At 43.2% G+C, this 20,011-nt stretch overlaps 2 protein-coding genes across 2 annotated transcripts; both read left to right on the top strand.

Annotated features, from left to right (window-relative positions):
- Positions 1-882: 882 nt before the first annotated feature.
- NT5C1B (5'-nucleotidase, cytosolic IB) lies at positions 883-7,589 on the top strand. Its single transcript, XM_002187565.7, has 6 exons — positions 883-1,303; positions 1,402-1,569; positions 4,131-4,260; positions 4,741-4,863; positions 5,527-5,711; positions 6,721-7,589. The coding sequence occupies exons 1-6, from the start codon at positions 1,172-1,174 to the stop codon at positions 7,057-7,059; spliced, it is 1,077 nt and encodes a 358-aa protein (XP_002187601.2). The 5' UTR covers positions 883-1,171; the 3' UTR covers positions 7,060-7,589.
- Positions 7,590-12,332: 4,743 nt separating this feature from the next.
- On the top strand, positions 12,333-17,329 carry RDH14 (retinol dehydrogenase 14). Its single transcript, XM_002186652.7, has 2 exons — positions 12,333-12,729; positions 15,859-17,329. The coding sequence occupies exons 1-2, from the start codon at positions 12,382-12,384 to the stop codon at positions 16,474-16,476; spliced, it is 966 nt and encodes a 321-aa protein (XP_002186688.4). The 5' UTR covers positions 12,333-12,381; the 3' UTR covers positions 16,477-17,329.
- Positions 17,330-20,011: the final 2,682 nt, after the last annotated feature.

The following is a 20,011-nucleotide window of genomic DNA, read 5'->3' on the forward strand; positions in this document are numbered from 1 at the left end:
GTTGATTCTCATTAAACATTTTAACAATTCAAATCTCTTTGAGATCTTTATCCTTCTATCAAATTTGTTTGCAGTTGAACATCACTGGGGAAAGACGGACAGATGGTATAATCACATAATCCTCCTTTCACTGGGAAGCCACATTAAAAAAAAAAAAAAAAAAAAAAAGGAGGGGCAAAAGTAATAAAACCATCCTGTTTCCTTTTGGAGACTGGATGGAGGCAGAGAGAGCTGACGATCAAATACAGATTATGTAGTGGTCAGGGTTGGAATCAGTATTTAGAGTCTTCATGCAATATGCTAAAGGGGCTTTGGATGGTGATCACATGTGCTATGACACAGATATCACTATGGGTCTGCTGGGCCATATCCCGTACTGGCTTAGGAGAAAATCCGATTCCTTCTTCACTTTCCACTCTCTCCTGCAGTTTATCAGTGCGGGAACCTTTGCTGTGGTTCAGATGGTGATCTGCAGAGGCAGATAGGACCATTTCACACAGCTGTATGAGTATTAGATGCTTCCCATAGCTCTGTGTGGGACTCTGGATTTTAGGACTACCCCAACCTCATACCAGCACAACAGTTTTTGTGGGTGTGAACACAGTCTCATCCACAATGCCCAAATCGCTCTTTCTTGAAGGTATTTTCCATGTGGCATAAAGGACCCAAGGCCACAGACATCGAGCCCATTTTGATTGCTAAAACATATAAGATCTCCTGGGAATTCGTTGCAGTTAAGATTAAATCGGTTAAGCCATTGCAGTTAAATAACGCATCTCCAAGGCTGCAGGCACCCTGAGTGCTGCCGGGCACGGGGCAGCCGCGGGCACCGCTCCCGAGCGCCGCGAGGGCAGCGCCGGCGCCGCGCGCGGAGGGGCCGCTGCAGGTGCCGCGAGGGCGGCGGGGAAGCGCCGCAGCGGCGGCTCCGCGCGCCCCGCGCTGAGGGAGCCTCTGCGGGCGGGCAGCGCCTCGGGTGTGAGGGCCGGGGGGGCCGCCGGGGCTGCTCCGCTCCGGAGGAGGGCCGGACCGCTCCGGGCCGCGTCCCCAAGCGCGCACAGCGCCAGGGAGAGGCAGCGCCGGTGCCTTCCCCGCCTGGCCGGGGCGGGGCAGGGGCGCGGCCGCTGCCGCCGCTTCCCGGCCGCCCGTTACGGCCCCGGCTGCGGCAGGAGCCATGAGCGGCACCGGCTCGCAGGAGCCGCCGCCCAGCCGGACGACAGAGGAGGACCGGCAGCTGGAAGCCGAGCAGGACTGGGCGGCGGCCAAGGCTTTCTACGACAGTCTGGTTACCCAGAGGCCGCGGCCGGTGAGTGCGGGCGGGCCGGGGGTTCGGGGCTCCGGGGGGAGGCTGGGGGCCGGGGGCTGAGGGCCGCGGGCCGGCACTACCCTGCGCTCGCTCCGCAGCCCAAGCCCCAGAACGCCATCACGGTGGCCGTGTCCTCCCGAGCACTCTTCAACTTGGTGGAGGAGCAGCGGATCTACGAAGAGCAGGGCGTGGAGAAGTACGTGGAGTACCAGCAGAAAAACGAGAACGACATCCTCAAGCCCGGGCCGGCATTCTACTTCGTCAAGGTAGCCAGGAGGCGGCCCGGAGCGGGTGGCCGGCGGGGCAGGGGAGCGTGTGGGTGCGGCGGGGCGTGGGGGATGCCGCGAGGCCAAATTTCAGGAAGAGGAGGAGCACGAAGCCTCCTGCAGCGGGGAAAATCCTGCCTTGGGGAGATGTGGTTGAGAGTTGTTCTCCCCGCGCCGAGCTCGTCGCGGCGGGGCTGCCCGGGAGCGTCCCCCGCATCCCTGCACGCCCTGGCCCTGCGGCCACCACTTCTCTCCCCTGTCCCATTCCATCTCCTCCTCTCCTGCCCTCCCCTCCCGCCGCCTCTAATGCCGAGCACGGGCGGCAGAGCACGTACTGCTCGCGTCACCGGGACCGGAGTGGTACCCTCAGCATCCCGGTTTGTATCCCGGCTCACAGCGCCACATCCCAGGTGTGGGTGAGGAGCAGCCTGCTTTTTCCGCTGGACGTGGGGCGTATGAAGCACCTTTCCTTTTAAGACTAGTTCAGTCACGATACGCCCCAAATGTTTTTTAAGTTTGTCACAACCTCCTCCTCCCCGAAATCATCCCATAAAAAAACAAATAAAGCAACTCAGTTCCTCTCCCCACCAAAAAAAAAACAAAAACAAAAACAAAAAAAACCACCCCAAAAAAAAAAACAACCAAACAAAACCCAAATAGTGGATGTTGATTTTAATTTCTTTTGCTCAGCTTTAATTTTTCCTTGCTTTTGTTGTCACCCTGGAAATTGTTCTTGAGGACCAGCAAAAGAAATGGAGTCCCTACTTCTGAGTCAGGGTTTAAGAAGAGCTGAAATGGAATATTTTGCTTTCATTGCACAAAACAAAAAAAAAAAAAAAAAGAGAAATAGCCAAGGAAAACACCCTGCAGCATGGAAAGCAAGTGGAATTACAGAAAAGTAAAAAGAAAATCTTTGAAGAGCACAGGTTTTAGTAGGACCGTCTTGAAAAAATACTTTTTATAGAGATACTTTCATTACAGTCCATTGAGAGCTGTTTGCTAAGCTTTACCACAAGAATTTCAGAAAATTAATGAAACCATATTTAGAAATCATACTTGCTGACATCAGAGTTGTTGCAGAACATTTCAGGTTTTAAAAGGTTTTCATTAATTCAGTTTTGGTCTCAGGAATTCAAAACATTTTCTTCATTACTCACTTTATGAACATAGACAGTGGAAAAATTACTTATGTCAATACCCATGCATGTAAATATAGCTATTAGCAGCATTAATGGCACAAGCACTGTAAAGGTGTTTGTAACATAAAAGTGTGGCCATAAAATAATTCACTGTGCACACCAGTGAGGGCCGACTGACTTGGGAATTTACTGCATCTTTTCCTATATGTAGCAGCCCTGCTAGCACAGTTAGTTTTTAAGATTAGATTTCAGTGCCAAATTTACTTAGATTATAAGCATAATTTGACTCTCTAACTGCTCGTATTTTGGAAATCAGAGCTGTTAGCTATGCCCAGCTAAATGCAGCTTGATCTCTGTTCCATTCTGATATGCTATTTTTGTTTGAATTCTTTATATTGCTTAGTCATAGGAATCATTAGGCTAGAGAACTGTGGCTTTGTTGAGTCATCCTTTTTACTTGGAGACAAAGAAAGCAAAAAAAGAAATAATATAATTTTTTGTTTATTCCCTTATTGAAATGTTTAAGATACTGACTATCACAGGCCAGGGTGTCTTTAGACTGCAAAGTATAAAGACACTTGATGAAAAATGGAATGCCCTCCTCCACTCACCCTTATTCTCTAATAATTTAAGAAACTGCCTGTCTAGTAGAGTATTAATAATAGAAGTGAGTTATGACCACATACTAAGATTTTTTTCTAGACCTTACACTAGGCTCCAACTTAGGATTTTCCTAAGCACAGTTCCATAATAACATAGCTTTGTAAAGTGAGAGTTCCAGAATTTAATTATGAAATCTGTGGTTTAGTTGTGAACAACTAGCCTGACTTTTTAAAGCATCTTAATAAAAATCACTCTAACTTGCATTCATGATGATTCATTATTGATTTTGTTGCTTCAATCCCATGGAATTTCATTCAAAGGTCAAGATGAAGTTCTAAATAGGAGAACAGATGGATACAGAGAGCAATGAGAAGATGAAAGGTCAAGGAAATAAGAATGCCAGACTGTGGGTATAACATGTTGGCCAATTATCTTTGAAGAGCTCTCAAATCAAAAGCTGTCTCATTCATTGCTGCAATTAGAAACTCTCAAGCTAATCATGCTGACAGGATATGATTTTGTATTCATTACTTAAGGATGGTCTTTGACACCTGATGACCTGAACTGTGTCAGTAAATCAGCCAAAGTAAATTCCATAGCTCAAAAAAAAAAAAAAAAAGAAGAAACTTCCTTTCAAATGAACCTAGTCAATAGTCAAATGGTTGCTGAGGGCAGCAAAGCAGAAGGAGTAAAAGAAGTTCAGCAAGTTAAACTATCAGGTATTTTACACTCTCCTTCAAGCTAATCCTATCACTAAAACTCCAGTGACTAAGAAAGGAGGCATGCTTGACTGTTGACTTCCACATTTTCAATCTGCAGGCGCTGGAGCATGTTAATGGCCGGCTTCTCGAGCTGTACCCTGATGATGAAGAGCGGTTTGATATTGTCCTGATGACTAATAACCATGCCCAAGTGGGAGTGAGGCTCATAAACAGCATCAATCACTATGGTAAATAAAATAATTAGTGATGTGTAGAATTGCCACCTCTTACATAATAATATGAATTAATTTTATTCTTCCTGTTTTGCCTTTGGGAAAAGCAGCTTCTTGGATCCTTATTTTTGGGTGTCAGCACAAGTGAAATAGTATTAGACAGAATTTGATCCAGTGGTCTAGATTTGTCAGGTGTGAACCATAACTTCTGAGAAGTCCTTAAACTTTTTCATATTTGGTACCTATGCTCCCTACACATACATCTTCACAACAGTTACTCTGCTGTCACAGTGGGAATTTTTTCCCCTAAATTCTCAATGAGGATGGGCTGATCAAATATTGTAGTTGTTTGAAGTTGTGTAACTTGTTGAAATTACAATGAACCTATTTTCTTAAGTTTACTGTAGGCTAGGCTAGTGTACCTTTTCACAAGTTCCTTTAACATCTTTGAAGTGTCAAGGCAATGCTGCACCCTGTGCTGTTCTCTTACTTTAGGCTTAACAATTGAACGTTTCTGTATGACTGGAGGAGAGAGCCCCATTGGTTACCTGACTGCATACCTCACGAACCTGTACCTCTCAGCAGATTCTGACAAAGTGCAGGAAGCTATAAAAGCAGGTTTGAATTGACTTTCTTTTGCTATCTGTTGATATTTTTTGTTATCTTGTTGAGCTTTTTCAAAAATTATATTTATTGTGTGTCTTTTACAGAAATCAGTGCTGCTTCATCAAATGCAGGAAGTCACCACTTTGTATGGTGCACTCAACCAAATAAAATCATGTAATACAGTCCCTCTCCGACCTCTCCGACCCTTCGGCCTTGCTGATAGTGATAACTTCAACACCCTACACCTTTGTCTTCCCCCCTTCAAAAAGAAACAAGATTCCCACCTCTATTCAGCTTCTGTTTGAATCGCATTATCTCTTTGATACAACTTTAAAAAGCAACTTCTTTGCTCCCTTTTTGTTAAAAAGTAACAAATACTTTGATCGAGTGGTCTCCTTGGGATTTCCTGCTTTTCTGTCATTTGCAGCACAGTTTGGGAAGCATTTTATATAGTCTTATACGAAAGTGGATAGAAGCATGTCCGGGACGTTTTGGCAGTGGGACAGCTTCCATGCATTTGTGTTACAGAACAGCCAGCTCTAATTAGCTTTTGTGATTGGTCACGTTTACCATATATAGGGGTCACCACCAGTAAGTTGTTGGAAGCAAACTGCTGATGGTTTCCTGACTGACTTTGCAGGACATACTAACTGAGGGTCTCTGATCTATTTTCAGGCATTGCATCAGCTACAATGTTCACTGCCAACAAAGACGTTGTTTACTCGGATACACAGCTGAGGGTGGCTTTTGATGGGGATGCTGTTATCTTTTCTGATGAATCAGAACAGATTTTCAAAGAGCAAGGATTAGATAGATTTTTTGAACACGAACAACTGAATGAAAATAAGCCTCTTGCACAGGTTTGTATTTCTTTAATTTCTGGTTTAAAGGGAGTTTCCAAAAGATCTGATGACTTTATTGCTGCTGTATTTCTCCATTTCCCCAGTGTGGATATGTTCTTTGTGAAAGCTGATGCCCCTATTTGTTTCCTTCTTTGAAGATAATCTTTAAAATGCATGTGTCACATAAAAGGGGCAACCGTTGCAGTCCTTTTACCAGGCCATCATTGCAGTCCTCTCTCATTTCTCTGAGAGAACTGCATATATAAGACAGTCACTGATAGCTGTCTTTTAATAGTATCATTAGAAAAAGAAATGTTAGTACTGATTTCCCTGATTTTTTTTAATCAGACTGTAGGTAATGTTAATTTCAAGCACTGAGATATTCTGGTTATTTAAACAGGATAATATCTGCTTATTCCCAAGCAGAGCTATGCAATTTGTCTAAAACCACAAATATTTTAACATTATCTTAAACTGAAATACCAATTCTGCTATTGTTAAAAATAGTGTAAATTCAGAGTAAAAGCTTTATTTATGAAAGTACTGGACAGTGCAATATATTGCAATTTGAACAAAACTGTCATTTGCTTCTAATAACTGGGGTATATTATAGTCATTAGTCTGAAAAGAGTTAATTGATGGCTTTGTAATTAGGTCTTCTACTGTTTTTTGTGCAGGAAAAAATTACAGCTCATGGTTCATAGCAAAAAGACTTCTGTGTTTTCAATGAACATTTTATTAAAGACTGTAATTAAAAAATAATATTGTAAGAGATCTTGTAAACCTTAGTGAGAATTATTTTCCCACTGATCCTGCCATGTAGTGTTATGGTTTTAACTTTTTGTCAATGTGTGAATTCCTAGTGAGGGTGCAGACCCATTTGGAGATGTTACATAGAAAATTTGTGGAGTAGCACAGCATTAGGAAAAGGAATTCTCTGTGTAACTGGCAGTTGGGAAGAAAGCAAAAGAATTATTTGGGGAACTGTGGCCATATACTAAATATGCTTCTGGTATTTCATACTCAGGGTCCTTTGAAGGGTTTTCTGGAAGACCTGGGGAAACTCCAGAAGAAGTTCTATGCAAAAAATGAACGATTAAATTGTCCTATAAGGACCTACCTGGTCACAGCCAGAAGTGCAGCGAGCTCTGGAGCCAGAGTGCTGAAGACTCTCCGTAGCTGGGGTCTGGAGATTGATGAGGCACTTTTCCTAGCAGGAGCACCTAAAGGACCAATCCTGGCGAAAATCCGCCCTCACATTTTCTTTGATGACCAGATGTTCCACATCGAAGGAGCACAGAAATTAGGCACCATAGCCGCACATGTTCCCTATGGCATTGCTCAGAAGTACCAAAAATCTGCATGAGTGGAGGGTGCTATTAAAGATAAGGTTCTTAACTTAGCCAGCCTCTAATCTACCAATAGTTACATCTGAAAACCTCTACATTTGTGTATTGTGAGCACTGTGTCTAAAGATTTAACTTTTGGCTAGGACAGCCTTTAAAGGAAGTGTTTTTAATAAAGTTATTTTAATATAATTCTTAAGGAGTTTAGATTTTTTTACCTGTCTGTATGTAATACTATGGTTTTGATATTAGGAGATTTGTACTGTTTTTATAGCTTGAGACATATTCTGAAAGACAGAACAGTTATATTTTATCTAAAAAACTGTTGATAGGTTATTTATAAGAAAATTCATTCTGCAATGCTGGTTCTTGACAATCCCAAAAGCACAGTTTACAAATAACTGTTTACCTGTTGCTGGTTTGCTGGTTAAATATGTGTTCAGTAGATCTGTCACCACACGGTTTTGGCTTCTAGTAAAATATTGATGCATTTGGTCATGTTTGCATTATTTTTCTATATTGCTTTCTTAATAAAGCTGGCTTTACAGAACATTGTCATTTTTCTATGTAGAGGTTTTAGCATAACTTCTTAGGCAGAGTGTGTGTAATCAGAATGTTCCTGATGTGTAGAACCAGAAGTGACCACTCTCAGTCAAATCTGAGAGCTAGAGGTGTCACCTTGACCCAGCATACTTCGCAGAACTGGGCAGAAGTCTGAGATGCTGTGAGTATCTTGGCTGGGACAAAGGCTGAAGCTTTAGAGCATGCCTTCATAATAGCAGATAATCTACCTGGAAATAATGTTGTTGATAGAACTACTTTCTTCTTAACTAGATTCCATTAGGATTTGAACAACCGTTCTGTGAGCTGCGTGAACTCAGTTTGGCAACTTCTGATGAGTTTCCAGAGCACAGGTGCCTGTTGCTGCATGACTTCATATTTACACCATAGATCTATTCTTTCTCTTTTATGCTAAATTCCTGTATCTCATTGTTATCCACGTAACTAAGGGATATCCAAATGACACCACTAACATCTGTCAGGTGATGTTTGTTCTCTTTCTCTCCCTAGTGGAAGAACTATCCTGGTTTATTATTTATTGTCATATAGTCATACCAGAAGAGACAAAACCAAAAGAATGTACTTTGCAGTGGAAGTAGAAATGGTGAATGAAGCTTGTCACAATCTGTGGTTCCTGGGGGAATTCGGCCCAGAATCTCACGTTAGCCTCTGAAAGTTTGGTCTCCTCTGTCCAGATGAACAGTCCTGTAATTGCAGAAATCTCCACTGCATTAATTATGGTTTCCTTCCCAGGAACATAGCTGATCATTTTAATTTTCTGGGTCCAAGCCACAAAGTTCTTTGGAAGCAAAGGCAAAAGCCTTGATCCTGCATGAAACACAAATAGAGACTGTTGGAAAGGTTTCCAAGTGTTCACACCAGTATGTGATGTTGATGGGGTGCACTGCAGATTTCTGGTGTACTCGGAGCTTCATATGTGCTAAAGGCTTGGTGCCCAAAACGTATCACATTTCCCAGCCCAGCCAGGAGGTGAAGAAGACATGAATTAACTGAGGCCTGGTCATTGTCTGCCAGGATGGGATAGAGTTACCAAATGGAGATTATGAAAAATGTTATTAGCAGATGTTTTTATGTGAGAGATCAGAGTCCACAAGGAATTCAAAAATATTCCTTAGCTTTGGAATATAAATTGTGTGTGTAGCATTACCACAAAAGCATGGCTGCAAATTTCAGAAAGACCATTCCTGCCTTTTTGAAGCAGAGCATGTATTAGCTGGTTTTCATCCATACTTTGTTAGAGCTATAGAGACTGGGTGCAGGAAATAAAACTGGCATTTGACTCTCACTGAACAACTACGTCTTGATAATTAGAAGGTTAATGGAATCCTTAATCCCTATAGGAGTGCAGAGGTGAGTCTCATACCTGACAGGCAAGCATGCAAATCAGTGAATAAACTGGAAGCCGAGTCATGTGGTCTGTTATGTTTACCTTTATTTCCAGTGAACCATCCACGTATACAGTAAGAGTGAAACCTACTGGCCAGGACACCAGAGCTTCCAAGTCTTTTTTGATCTGTGCGCACAGTACTAGGGGACTCCCTCTTGCAGTGGCCTCCTGACAGCACTAAAGCATGTGTAAAAACTGTTCACAAATCTACATAGTAGAATTTACATTCTTAGTGTCAGAATTCAAATTGACATTAAAGTTCAGAAGCTGATGCTAAGGCCCACAATCACTTTTCCTAAATTAGTTGAGCAAAATCCTCTTAAATGTTTCAGATCATACACTGTGTTTTACTTGTCAGGCAACAGTCCCCAGGCTCGATGGCTGCTTCTCTGCATATCCAGCTGGCAGCATGGTGGGGGAGTGGAGCCTACTAGTTCATGCAAGTACCTTCCAGACTAATCTGGATGTTTGGGGAGAATCAGGCTTGCCAAGCAGCCTCTGCCTGTTAAAATTATTTTCTTCTGCTCCAAGGCACAGCTTGGCTAGTGGACCGAAATAATCTTTTTCAAGAAAATTCTGTGAAGTGGGGTGGGAGCTGAGGGAAAGTGTTTTCTATTTTTGGAGACATAGAAGAGAATTGTCTCTTAATAGCATTCCAATCCACAAAACAAAACAAACAAGCAAACAACAACAACCAAAAACTCAATAAAAAATGTCTTGCTTCTCACGCTTATGCTACCATGAGTTTATACCCTCATAACCCTAAGCCAGTCACAGTTAAAACAACATAATTTTTTTTTTTTCAGTAAGGGAATAGAGAGAACTGTCCTTTATCAGTCTGTTTACAACACTGGAAGACAGACTCATGAAAAGGAAACTGTCATCTTAGAGAAAATCTGGAGTAGGATTAGTAATAACACAGATGAATTGTGTGGAAACAGAACTCCGTCAGGGAAATCCAGTTCTTGTTCCCTTAGTATCCAGGTTCCTGCATTGCTTAAGAGTCCAGGAAAGACAGTAAGACAAATGGGAATGTCTCCAACTGCTACCAATCCCTGTGGAGAAAAATGTTATAAATAGGATTCTGAAGGTGTCTTCAGATTTTTGTTTTACAGAACATATTCTCAGAGTGTGTTAGATATTTCCCACCAGCTACCAAGACAGCATAAACCAATGTTCCCAGTTCCTCCCATCTTTAAGACACCCTTTTAATTTCCAGGCTAGCATGTTATCTGGAGGAGCCAAAATATAAAGTATTTAATATAAAAAAAGTTGGAGATAGTCATCATCACATCTTCCAACATGCATTCTGGACTGTGGTCTTTTCTAAGGATGTGGGATTCAGAGGGCTCCTACATTCTGAGGAGGATCCTCAGGTACCCCCTCAGGCTCCTCTGCCAGATCCTGTAACCTGCACTGGCCTGCAGTATTGCTAAACACAACCTTGAGTGCAATAGAGGGGTACAGAAATCTGTGGAGCAGGTCAACGTCAGAAGAAATAATTTCCAGTTATCATGCTCAGTATCTGGGACCAACATCTGGATGCACACATCATTCCTACCTACATGAGCAGCTTCTGATCACCACGAGCTCCTGAGCACAGTGCTCCTTGCACTGAAGGCTGGACTGACATCAACAAACACAGGCAGCACTCTTGAGGCCGTGCCCTCTCCAACACATCTGCAGCCTTCTAAGTAGGAGCATCAGAGATGACTGGAGAGTCCTCACAGCCCGGTGATGAACAGCAGATTCTTTAGCTCTCACCACGATGGTTTCTTACAGAATGATCTGCTCCTCTAACAGGGTGTTTCCTGGTTCTCCTATTTTGACATGTCTTTGGCAGCTACTGTTTCTTCCTCACGTTCCTTGACTGGGTGTGGCTGCAACGCCTCCCAGTACATGTTTACTATGAGAAGAACATATGGAAGAACACCCCAACATGGCTCTTACACCATGGATGTAAAAGTCCATATTTCATACACAGATGCAATGGTGTGGCCTGGCTAAAATACCCTTTGGTGTAACCACAAAGCTCAAAATTGAGTGAATGGCCAAGAATGAAGAACATGTTTTCTGTGGTGAAGACAAAGACAAAAGACATCTGTCAAAAAATCTGCAGTGTTTAGATGTGGTGCTACCCATACAGCCCTTAAACTGCCTGAGAAGTGTGAGGGACAGTCAGAGAAGACATCGTAAGGGTACTTCCAGAAGAATCTGCTGTTTCTGCTGTTGTAAGACGGGCTGAGATCAGCCGCAGAAGTGACTGCAGCTGTGTGACAGCCTGCAGGTAGCACCAACATCTGACAGTTAAGGGGAGCTTGTAATTGCAAATGGGTGTCATGTCCACACAAGCCACAAGAAACCTGATTAAAGGCTCATGGGTTTCTTCTTGGGTTTCTTAGTCATCTTAGTCATCCAAATGTGCCAGGCCTTGACTCAGGACGAACATGTTCCTTATCAGCCAAGTCAAGCTTGTTTCTTGCCTCCCTATATTATCCTGCTTGCTGGCCTCTAGTTCCTCATCACAAACTTCTCTTAATCTGTGTTGTCCTCTTTGACTCTATCTTATTCCTAAATCTGCACTGAACTCCAGTAGTGTGGTTTTGGGTTTTTTTTTTTATTGTTTGTTTGTTTGGTCTGTTGTGGTTTTTTGGGGTTTTTTTTGGTTTTTTTTTTGGGGGGGGGGTTGTTTTCATTTTTTGTTTTGTTTTGTTTTGTTTTAACCTACCTTGCTCTTGATCAAAATTTGCTTACCTTTTAATTCTCTCTCTGTACATTTCTACTACTGACTCTTCCCTGGCTAGGGTGAAAAGGACTTTGAGTGGGGGAGCTGCAGGGGCCACTCCTGCCTCCCTGAATGGGCTCATGATGCCCTGGCTGGGATCATCAAGGTCTGGGATTAGCAAGTGTCTAGAAACATTACATGAAGTCGATAGCTAAAAACAGATTTTGGGTTAAGGTTTCAATACAAAGTTGCTAGAGCTGAGGGACCGCCCAAGAGCTTCAGCGCCAACAACTAAAGAGGTTCAACCAGCCCCCCAACCTGCGCTGGTGCTTGGGGTTATTCCCCACCAGGCGCAGGACCCTAGACCCGCCCCTGCTCCCCCCTTTAGGTTTCTCTCCCCCGGCTCCGCAGCGCGGGGCGGTGCCGCGGACGGGCAGCGGAGCCCTCAGGGGCGGTGGCCCCGCGCGGCCCGGGCGGCGCGCCGGCTCCCGAGCCGCTCCGGGACCACAAGCCCCAGCAGGCCCCGCGCGGCCCGGGCGGCGCGCAGGCTCCCGAGCCGCTCCGGGACCACAAGCCCCAGCAGGCCCCGGGCAGGCTCCCGAGCCGCTCCGGGACCACAAGCCCCAGCAGGCCCCGGGCAGCCCCGGCATGGCCGCGGCGCTGCCGGCGCTGGCGCTGGGCGCGGGGCTGCTGGTGGCCGCCTGGCGCTGGCTGCGCGGCGCGGCGCGGCCCGGGCGCGGGGGCTCCATGCGGGGCAAGACCGTCATCATCACCGGCGCCAACAGCGGGCTGGGCCGGGCGGCGGCGGCCGAGCTGCTGCGGATGCGGGCCCGCGTCATCATGGGCTGCCGCGACCGGGCGCGGGCCGAGCGGGCGGCCCGCGAGATCCGGGCCGAGGTGGGCGAGCGGGCGGACGGCGCGGGCGAGCTGGTGGTGCGCGAGCTGGACCTGGCCTCGCTGCGCTCCGTGCGCGCCTTCTGCCACCGCGTGCTGCAGGTACGGCACTGCCCGGCACGGCCCGGCACGGCGGGCACGGAGGGCACGGAGGGCACGGGCTGCGCCCTGCCGGCGGCGGCCTCCGCGCTCCGCCGTGCCGCCCGGGCTCCGTGCGGGCTGGACAGGCAGCTTCTGCTGCCGGCAGAGCGCCCCGGGCGCTGGGGAGGTCGCTGAGGTCACCGCAGGGTTTGGGAAGAGGATGGAAGCAAGCTGGCCGTCAGTTAGCTCCTGGAAGCATCAGTTTCGTGATAGTTTGGTCTGTTTTGGTTTAAAATATTCTAGATCCTTTCCGGGAAGGAAATGCTTGTTTCTGTGTGAGATAAATTAATTTCTTCATTTTTTTCTGAATTAACTAGCTTAACTTTTGGTGGTTTAAATTAGTGTTACAGCTCAGCTTTGCCAGCAGAAAAATAAAAGTTGTCAGATGCGCTGCTGACGTGCTCCAGACATCCTTCTTAGGTTGTATCCCCACAAGGATTTAAATCTCTCACCCACCACCAGCAGAATCTAGTCAATAGGCATTTTTAAATATATAAATTTTTTTCAGATTCCCTGAAAACTTGAGTTTAAGGAGAATGGGGAACATCCAGTTACTTTGCCTGATGAAAATGCCACTGAATTCGTAGAGCAGAGAGAAGTACTGTTGGAGGCAATCTTTCATTCCCACCAAAAGCATCTTTTGGGACTTTGATCTCACCACATCTAGCTACTCAAGTCATGAGACATGAAGTCATGAGAAGCCAGGCTTAATAAATTCTGCTGCTGCTCAGGGATTTGTTAAGTACTTAAAAGATACTCAGACCCTGTTGTAAGAGGGGAAGAAAATAGGGACTGTATTATATTAATTTTAAAACTGCTTTTCTAAAAGTCAAGTGTCAAGTTTTAAGTCCTCTAGTGGGACACTTTGTAGTCTATGTATATATGTGAATCCAGTGATAAAGTCTAATCATGTTTTAGTGCTGTGGGAAAACCTGCATTAATGAAAGGATATAAAATTAGTGTAATAAGCACAAATTAATCAGAGTGGCTCTTAAGTGAGAAATAGATAAAGGAAAAGAGAGTGTGCTGTCTTCAGAGAACTGCTGATGCATTATAACTTGAATGACAAGGGATGCAAGCTCAAGAGATCTTTCAAGAACTTTTCCACCCAAGGTTACGTGATTTACCATCCCTATTTTTGAGTCCTTTTTGGAGCTGTTATTTAGGGATTTCTTTGGGGGTTCTTGTGGTTTTTTGTTTGACATAAAGAAGATATAAACATCGTCAGGATGGAGAGACAAGTGCACTCCCCACTGCTTAGCCTTATTTGTGGGAGCTTTACTTTGCATGACTGAAAGTGATGATATCTCTCACTCCTTAGTCTCACTGAAAAAAAAATAAAAGGCTGAAGTATTAAAGGGTTCCATGGGAAAATGGAGAAAGTGAAAGTGAGCTTAGGGGCTGCAGGGAATAGCACTGCCCATCAATGCAATGTTTTGTGCATTCTGCTGCCCTCAGTTGTAGTAGCTGCCTTCTTGGCACTGATCACATACCTCTAGGTTATTACAAGTAGGAATTTCACAGAATAGCACATGTGGAGGTCTTGCTTCTTGAAGTGTTAAGTCTTTCAAAATAAATCCTCCCATCAGATATTTTTCTCTAAAGAAGAAAGAAGGATCACTTCAGTGAGCAGATCTGCAGTCAGTACTTCTTCGCCCCTGTCCTGATTCAGTGATAGTGACTGACCCTTGTGCCACTTTGGGTGAAGAGGAGAAGTGAGTTTGGTGCTCTTTGGATCATGTCTTTGGGACCCAGTTATATGAAACACTGAGCAGCCACAAGTTCCACGGAAGTCAGTCTGAGATTGAAGTACTTGAAGTTTTGAGTGATCAGATGCCAGCACCTTTAACTGAATGCCAAGTGCAGATTTGGGGTTTGTTCTTTGTATCTTTGCTGCTAATGGCAGTGAAGTAAAAGGGAAATGGTGCAGAATTCATTTATGAGGCTCTCTATTTTTATCATAAAAATGGTCCAAGATTGTCTTGGCTTGTCTTCCAGTCCCTGCATTGGCTCTAAAGAATTAAAAGCAAAGGAAACTCCCAATGCTCTTAGAGAAAATGAATACCTTTGCCTCTGATTCATGCAAGCATAAATTGTGCTTTCACAGTCTTTTGTTAGAGGTGAGTAAGAGTGTTGAATTCGGAGCTTATTTATGCAGCATCCTTTAATTTGTTTTTTGGGTTTTTTTAATAACATTTTGGGGTAAATTGGAGAGCTCTTAATTTCTGAGTGGATTCTGGATCATGAAGTGTATGATGCATATATCTAAATCATCAATGCAATCTCTCTGTTAATTACTTATATCTTCTGATCCTGGAGAGTGTAACATACATCCTTTAGTCTGATTTAGTCAAATCTCAAGTACCGAGCACCATAGAACCTCTGTTCCTTAGTTCCTGAGTAGACCCTATTGGACTTGAATTACATGAAACGTGAGTGTTACTTTTCTATGAGCACTGCTCCGCAGTTCTCACCCAGAAGCAGAGTGATGTATACTGGTTTTAAAGTAAGACAAGTTTAAAATAATGAAAATATTATTTGGCAGAGTTTTTCGTATCATCCCAGTGAGATGATGGGTCTACAGTGTAATGGTTCCTCTTCAGCCCTGAGGTTAATTCCTTGTGCTAACACCTTGTGTTCCATGCTCACGTGTCTTTTGCACAATAGATCCCTCTTCTGTAACAAAGATTTGCCATAAATTGATGTGTGTCGTCTTGCAGTGCAAAATACAGGTTGCTTTTTAAAAAGGAAAAAAATTAATCACAAAAGTAATTTATCACTGAATTGCTGTAGAAAAACCTGCTCTTGGAGAAGCCAGTAGTTGTGTTCTTTGCCTGCATTAGAAGTTGATACAGACCTACTCCCAGGTATTTGCATCCTACTGGGGTCATGTGCACAGTTTGGTGGTAGTTCAACTTAAAGGTGTTTTTTTTTTTCCAGCAATGCTTTAAAAGATTGTCAAAAAGTTATAATTCAGAAAACTAGAAATGAAATTATTCTTTTAACAATGCCCAGTGAGAAACTGAAGCATAATAATGTTATACATGGGACTTCTAAACCTGAATGATTTTTTTTCTTTCCTCTTTAAAGGAAGAGTCAAGGCTGGATGTTCTGATAAATAATGCAGGGATATTCCAGTGTCCATATATGAAGACAGAGGATGGTTTTGAGATGCAATTTGGTGTAAACCACTTGGGCCACTTCTTGCTCACCAACCTTCTTCTGGGCCTCCTCAAAAATTCTGCCCCAAGCAGAATCGTTGTAGTGTCGTCAAAGCTTTACAAATATGGAGAGATCAACTTTGAAGACTTGAACAGTGAAATAAGCTACAATAAAAGCTTTTGTTACAGCCGAAGTAAACTGGCTAACATATTGTTTGCCAGGGAGCTGGCCCGTCGGTTGGAGGGGACCGGAGTCACCGTCAACTCCCTTCATCCTGGGATTGTCAGAACAAATCTGGGCAGACATGTGAATATTCCTTTGCTGGCCAAACCTCTCTTCAACTTGGTATCGTGGGCTTTCTTCAAAACGCCTCTGGAAGGAGCCCAGACATCTATTTATTTGGCCTCTTCTCCTGACGTCGAAGGCGTGTCAGGAAAGTATTTTGGAGACTGCAAAGAGGAAGAACTTCTGCCCAAAGCTATGGATGACTTGGTTGCAAGAAAATTGTGGGATATCAGTGAAGTCATGGTTGGCTTACTGAAGTAAGTGCCAGGGAGTGTCTGCAAAAAAGAATGCAGATAGCTGTGCAGTGCATTTTGGCAGCAGTGAAATTCTCACTATTCTGTGGGAATACAGAATTTTGCTAAGTAAGTATGAAATAAGAGAGTGATTTATTTTGGAACTCGGTTTTGAAATGAAAGACAATCTTCAAGAGACAGAGGCATTCAGAAAAATTTAAGAAGAATTTGTGGGTGTGAATAGAATTTCTAGGTAAATCTGCTTAGAAACTCATATTTTACAAACAAAAATTAAGCAGAAGTTTGTTTTGCAATATATAAGCTTTTTTGTCAATACATGTCTTGCTGGACAATGCTGGGTACTGATGGTGAAACACTTCTGTAAAAAAATATTTGAAAATAAGTCTTAGTAATCTTTTTTTTGAGCCATCACAATGACAAATGGAATTAAGAATTTTCCTGATATCTTGCACTGTAATTGTTGAGGCCTCTGAGTGCCTTTCAAAGGCTTGTCAGCTGCATGGTTCAGTGAACAAAATCGTTGAGCCATGTGCAGTTTTGCTGTGAAGCACAAAGTCAGCTATTTTGTGATGTTGCTGCTGTTCATGGTTGTGCAAGTTGTATTTTTATTTTCACATGTGTGGAACTTGCTGTTTCTTGAAACCTTGGGTTTCATTAAAAGGGTAGTTGCAAAATGTATAATGGTCTTGATAGGGCTTTGCATGGCATGAACTGTGTAAGAACTCATGCAAATTAGACTGAAGAGAATGAGCTTCTCAGTGTGTTTGGCTTGACTGATGGCACTTTAACTCAGTAATGAGGTTCCATAAATGTCTCATACAGCTGACTGAATATTCTTTAATAAAATCTTTCAAAAAGAAGACATAGCATTCATTCTTTTATTGTGGGAAATGTATCAGAAGCCAGCAGTCTTCGGAGAGTAGCCTTGTTTCAAAGCAGAAGATGAACCCATGTGTTGGTTTAGGGAGCCTGTGCTGTGGGGTTGGTAGAAATAAAATGGGCTTCAATTAAATACATGAGTATTGTGTGAATCTGTACTGATTTTTTTTTAATTCATACAATTTATTATTTCATATTGACATTTATGCCTTTTTGTTTTGGTCTACATTATTGAAAGGTTCTAGTAGTTAGGATATATAGTATAAATATGGAAGAATGGTTTAGAGTGATCTCTCTTACTCAAAGGAAGTAGAATCAATAATAAATGATGTATTCAATAATTCCTTAGTTATAAATACATCAGTTCTGCACTTCATGTGGTGACCTACTAAATTTTTTTAATTCTTTCTCTGATTGTATACTCGGACTCTCAGCATACTTTAGCTTTTGCACAGTGGAGTGGATTTGATCTTGCCTTCCTGTTTCCCAGCAAGAGTCTATACTGGGCAAGTGACATGGGTGGGGCAGAAAGCAGCATTCCAGAAAATCAGAAGGCAAGCTACAAAGCAGAGCAGGTTTGTAAGATCATTTAACAGGTTGAACTTTGCACTGCTCACTGTAAGGCAAGGTTTAGAGGTGGATGTGTTGTCAAAGCACACTGTGAGTGTTGAACAGAGTTCTCTAAGTGATGCAGAGGGAGTTGTGCTACACACTTAAAGAAGTCCAGCTTTGATCTTCAGTGATGTATTTCATGTTAATTTTAAACACTTGTAAATGACTTCAAGCAGTGCCTTTAACAGGCAGCTGAAGAATAAAGACTTCATTAACTTCTCTGTAAAGAATTAGAGAGAAGATGAGCCAAAGTTGGGTTTGTGTTTCAATACTACTGTAGCAATTCTAAAGAAATACTACTGCACTGTTCCTGTGCTGAAATGTGTGTACACCTTTTGCAAGGAAAGCCTTGGATGCCAAGGTGGGCAATGGAGAGGATGATTATCCTCGAAATACTGCAGTAAGGAACTGCACTGAAACTGCCTGAAGAGCAAAAATATGTAATTTTCAGACTGACTGACCTACATAGGATGTGCACTTGCCTTCAAGACAGCAAAGATGGATTCATACTGAAATAGGAGATGCAGAATAGGAAGTCCTAGTTGTGTGTAGCAGGCCATACTTCATACATCTACCATGTACTTATTTTTGTTATTTTGAAACATTTTTTAAATAAGAGCCATTGTCAGAAAGGGATTACATTCCTGTAATCATAACTAGATTACAGCCTCATTCCAGAGTAGACTAATCTTTAATGGACCCTTAATGGAGGATGAATATTACCTGAAAACAATTTGAAAGGATGGATTTTTGAAAAAATGGGCCTTTTTCAACATATTGATATATGTAAAATTTATTGCTTTCAAGGTTGGATGTCATTTAACTGGTGTGTACTAGAAAGCTTTGATTACTCTCTTGAGGCTACCATGAATGTTTCTGTATAGGATGCCTTTTTTATTCTAGTAGCATCCAGGAGCTAGAGACCTCACAGGTCAACAGATCTGCAAAAGCTAAGTGCAAAACCAAAGAGCCCTTATTTCAGCAAACAGTAATGCTCAGTCTAGGTAAGAATGAAATGTTTTGGCTAAGGAAGCGTCCTCCTCTTCTCCCCTCTCCCCTCCCTTCCAGTAAACTCAGGTGTATGTGTATGATTTGAGGACTGTGGGCTGAATGTCTCCTCTTGGAGCTGGTAGTACACAAAGAGATCAGCACCTTCTCATTTGCCCCCAGTGTAGCAGTGCCTCCAGAATGACATGGCAAGCTCTCTTTATTGCTGTTGTATAAGCAATTTGTATAGAGAGCATGCAGCTGAAAATGTTGTGTTCCAGTTGCCTTCTTTCACCGTCACCACTATTTGAGCACTCCTATCCTTGAATTAAACTTGGTTCCTGTGAAGAATTAAAGTCTTTAAAAGAAGGGTGAAAGAGGAAGGCAGTGACCAGGGGTATCAGGCAAAGCCTGTGGAAATGCAGCTTTCATTGACAGGACACTGACAACATAGCTGGCAAGTACATTATAGGTATGGAAGTACAAATATCTAATCACCTGCAGATACGTAGATACAGTTAAGAAAGCCACAGCTGAGTTTAAGATCTTACTGAAGTTTCTGATAAACATAAATGTTAAAAAGCTTTTTCAAACACAAAATGTACCTTCAACTTTCTTTGGTCAATGGTTGAATTTGAATGTTAAGTTTTGAGTCCATGAGCAGTGTTGAGCCAGCACTTCGTATCTGTGCCCAGGGGATTTGAAAATAGGCTGGGACATGTCTAGGGCACAGTGACTCCTGAGAACATATTCCCTGCCCCTTTTGCTTTTCCAGGGAGAGTGCCTCTAATAGCTGAGAGGTGGAGAGCCACAGCAGGGCTTAACTGCCTAAATGCAGACTTTCCCAGTGAAGTTTTGGCCAGTGTCAGCAGGGTATCCAAGTGGCCCCATTCCACAGTGGTCGCATTTTGTATGGCAACGTCATCGCACACTGACTGCATTCTAAAAGGCTGGGATCAGAACTGGCATTTTAAGGGGTGGTGTGTGTGTCTCTGTGTGTGTGCAGACACGTGTGTAGGTGCAATTTAATCTCACAGTTTTAAAGGAAAAACAGGAAGAGCTGT

Source organism: Taeniopygia guttata, chromosome 3 (genome assembly GCF_048771995.1).
Source record: "Taeniopygia guttata chromosome 3, bTaeGut7.mat, whole genome shotgun sequence".
NCBI lineage: Eukaryota > Metazoa > Chordata > Aves > Passeriformes > Estrildidae > Taeniopygia > Taeniopygia guttata.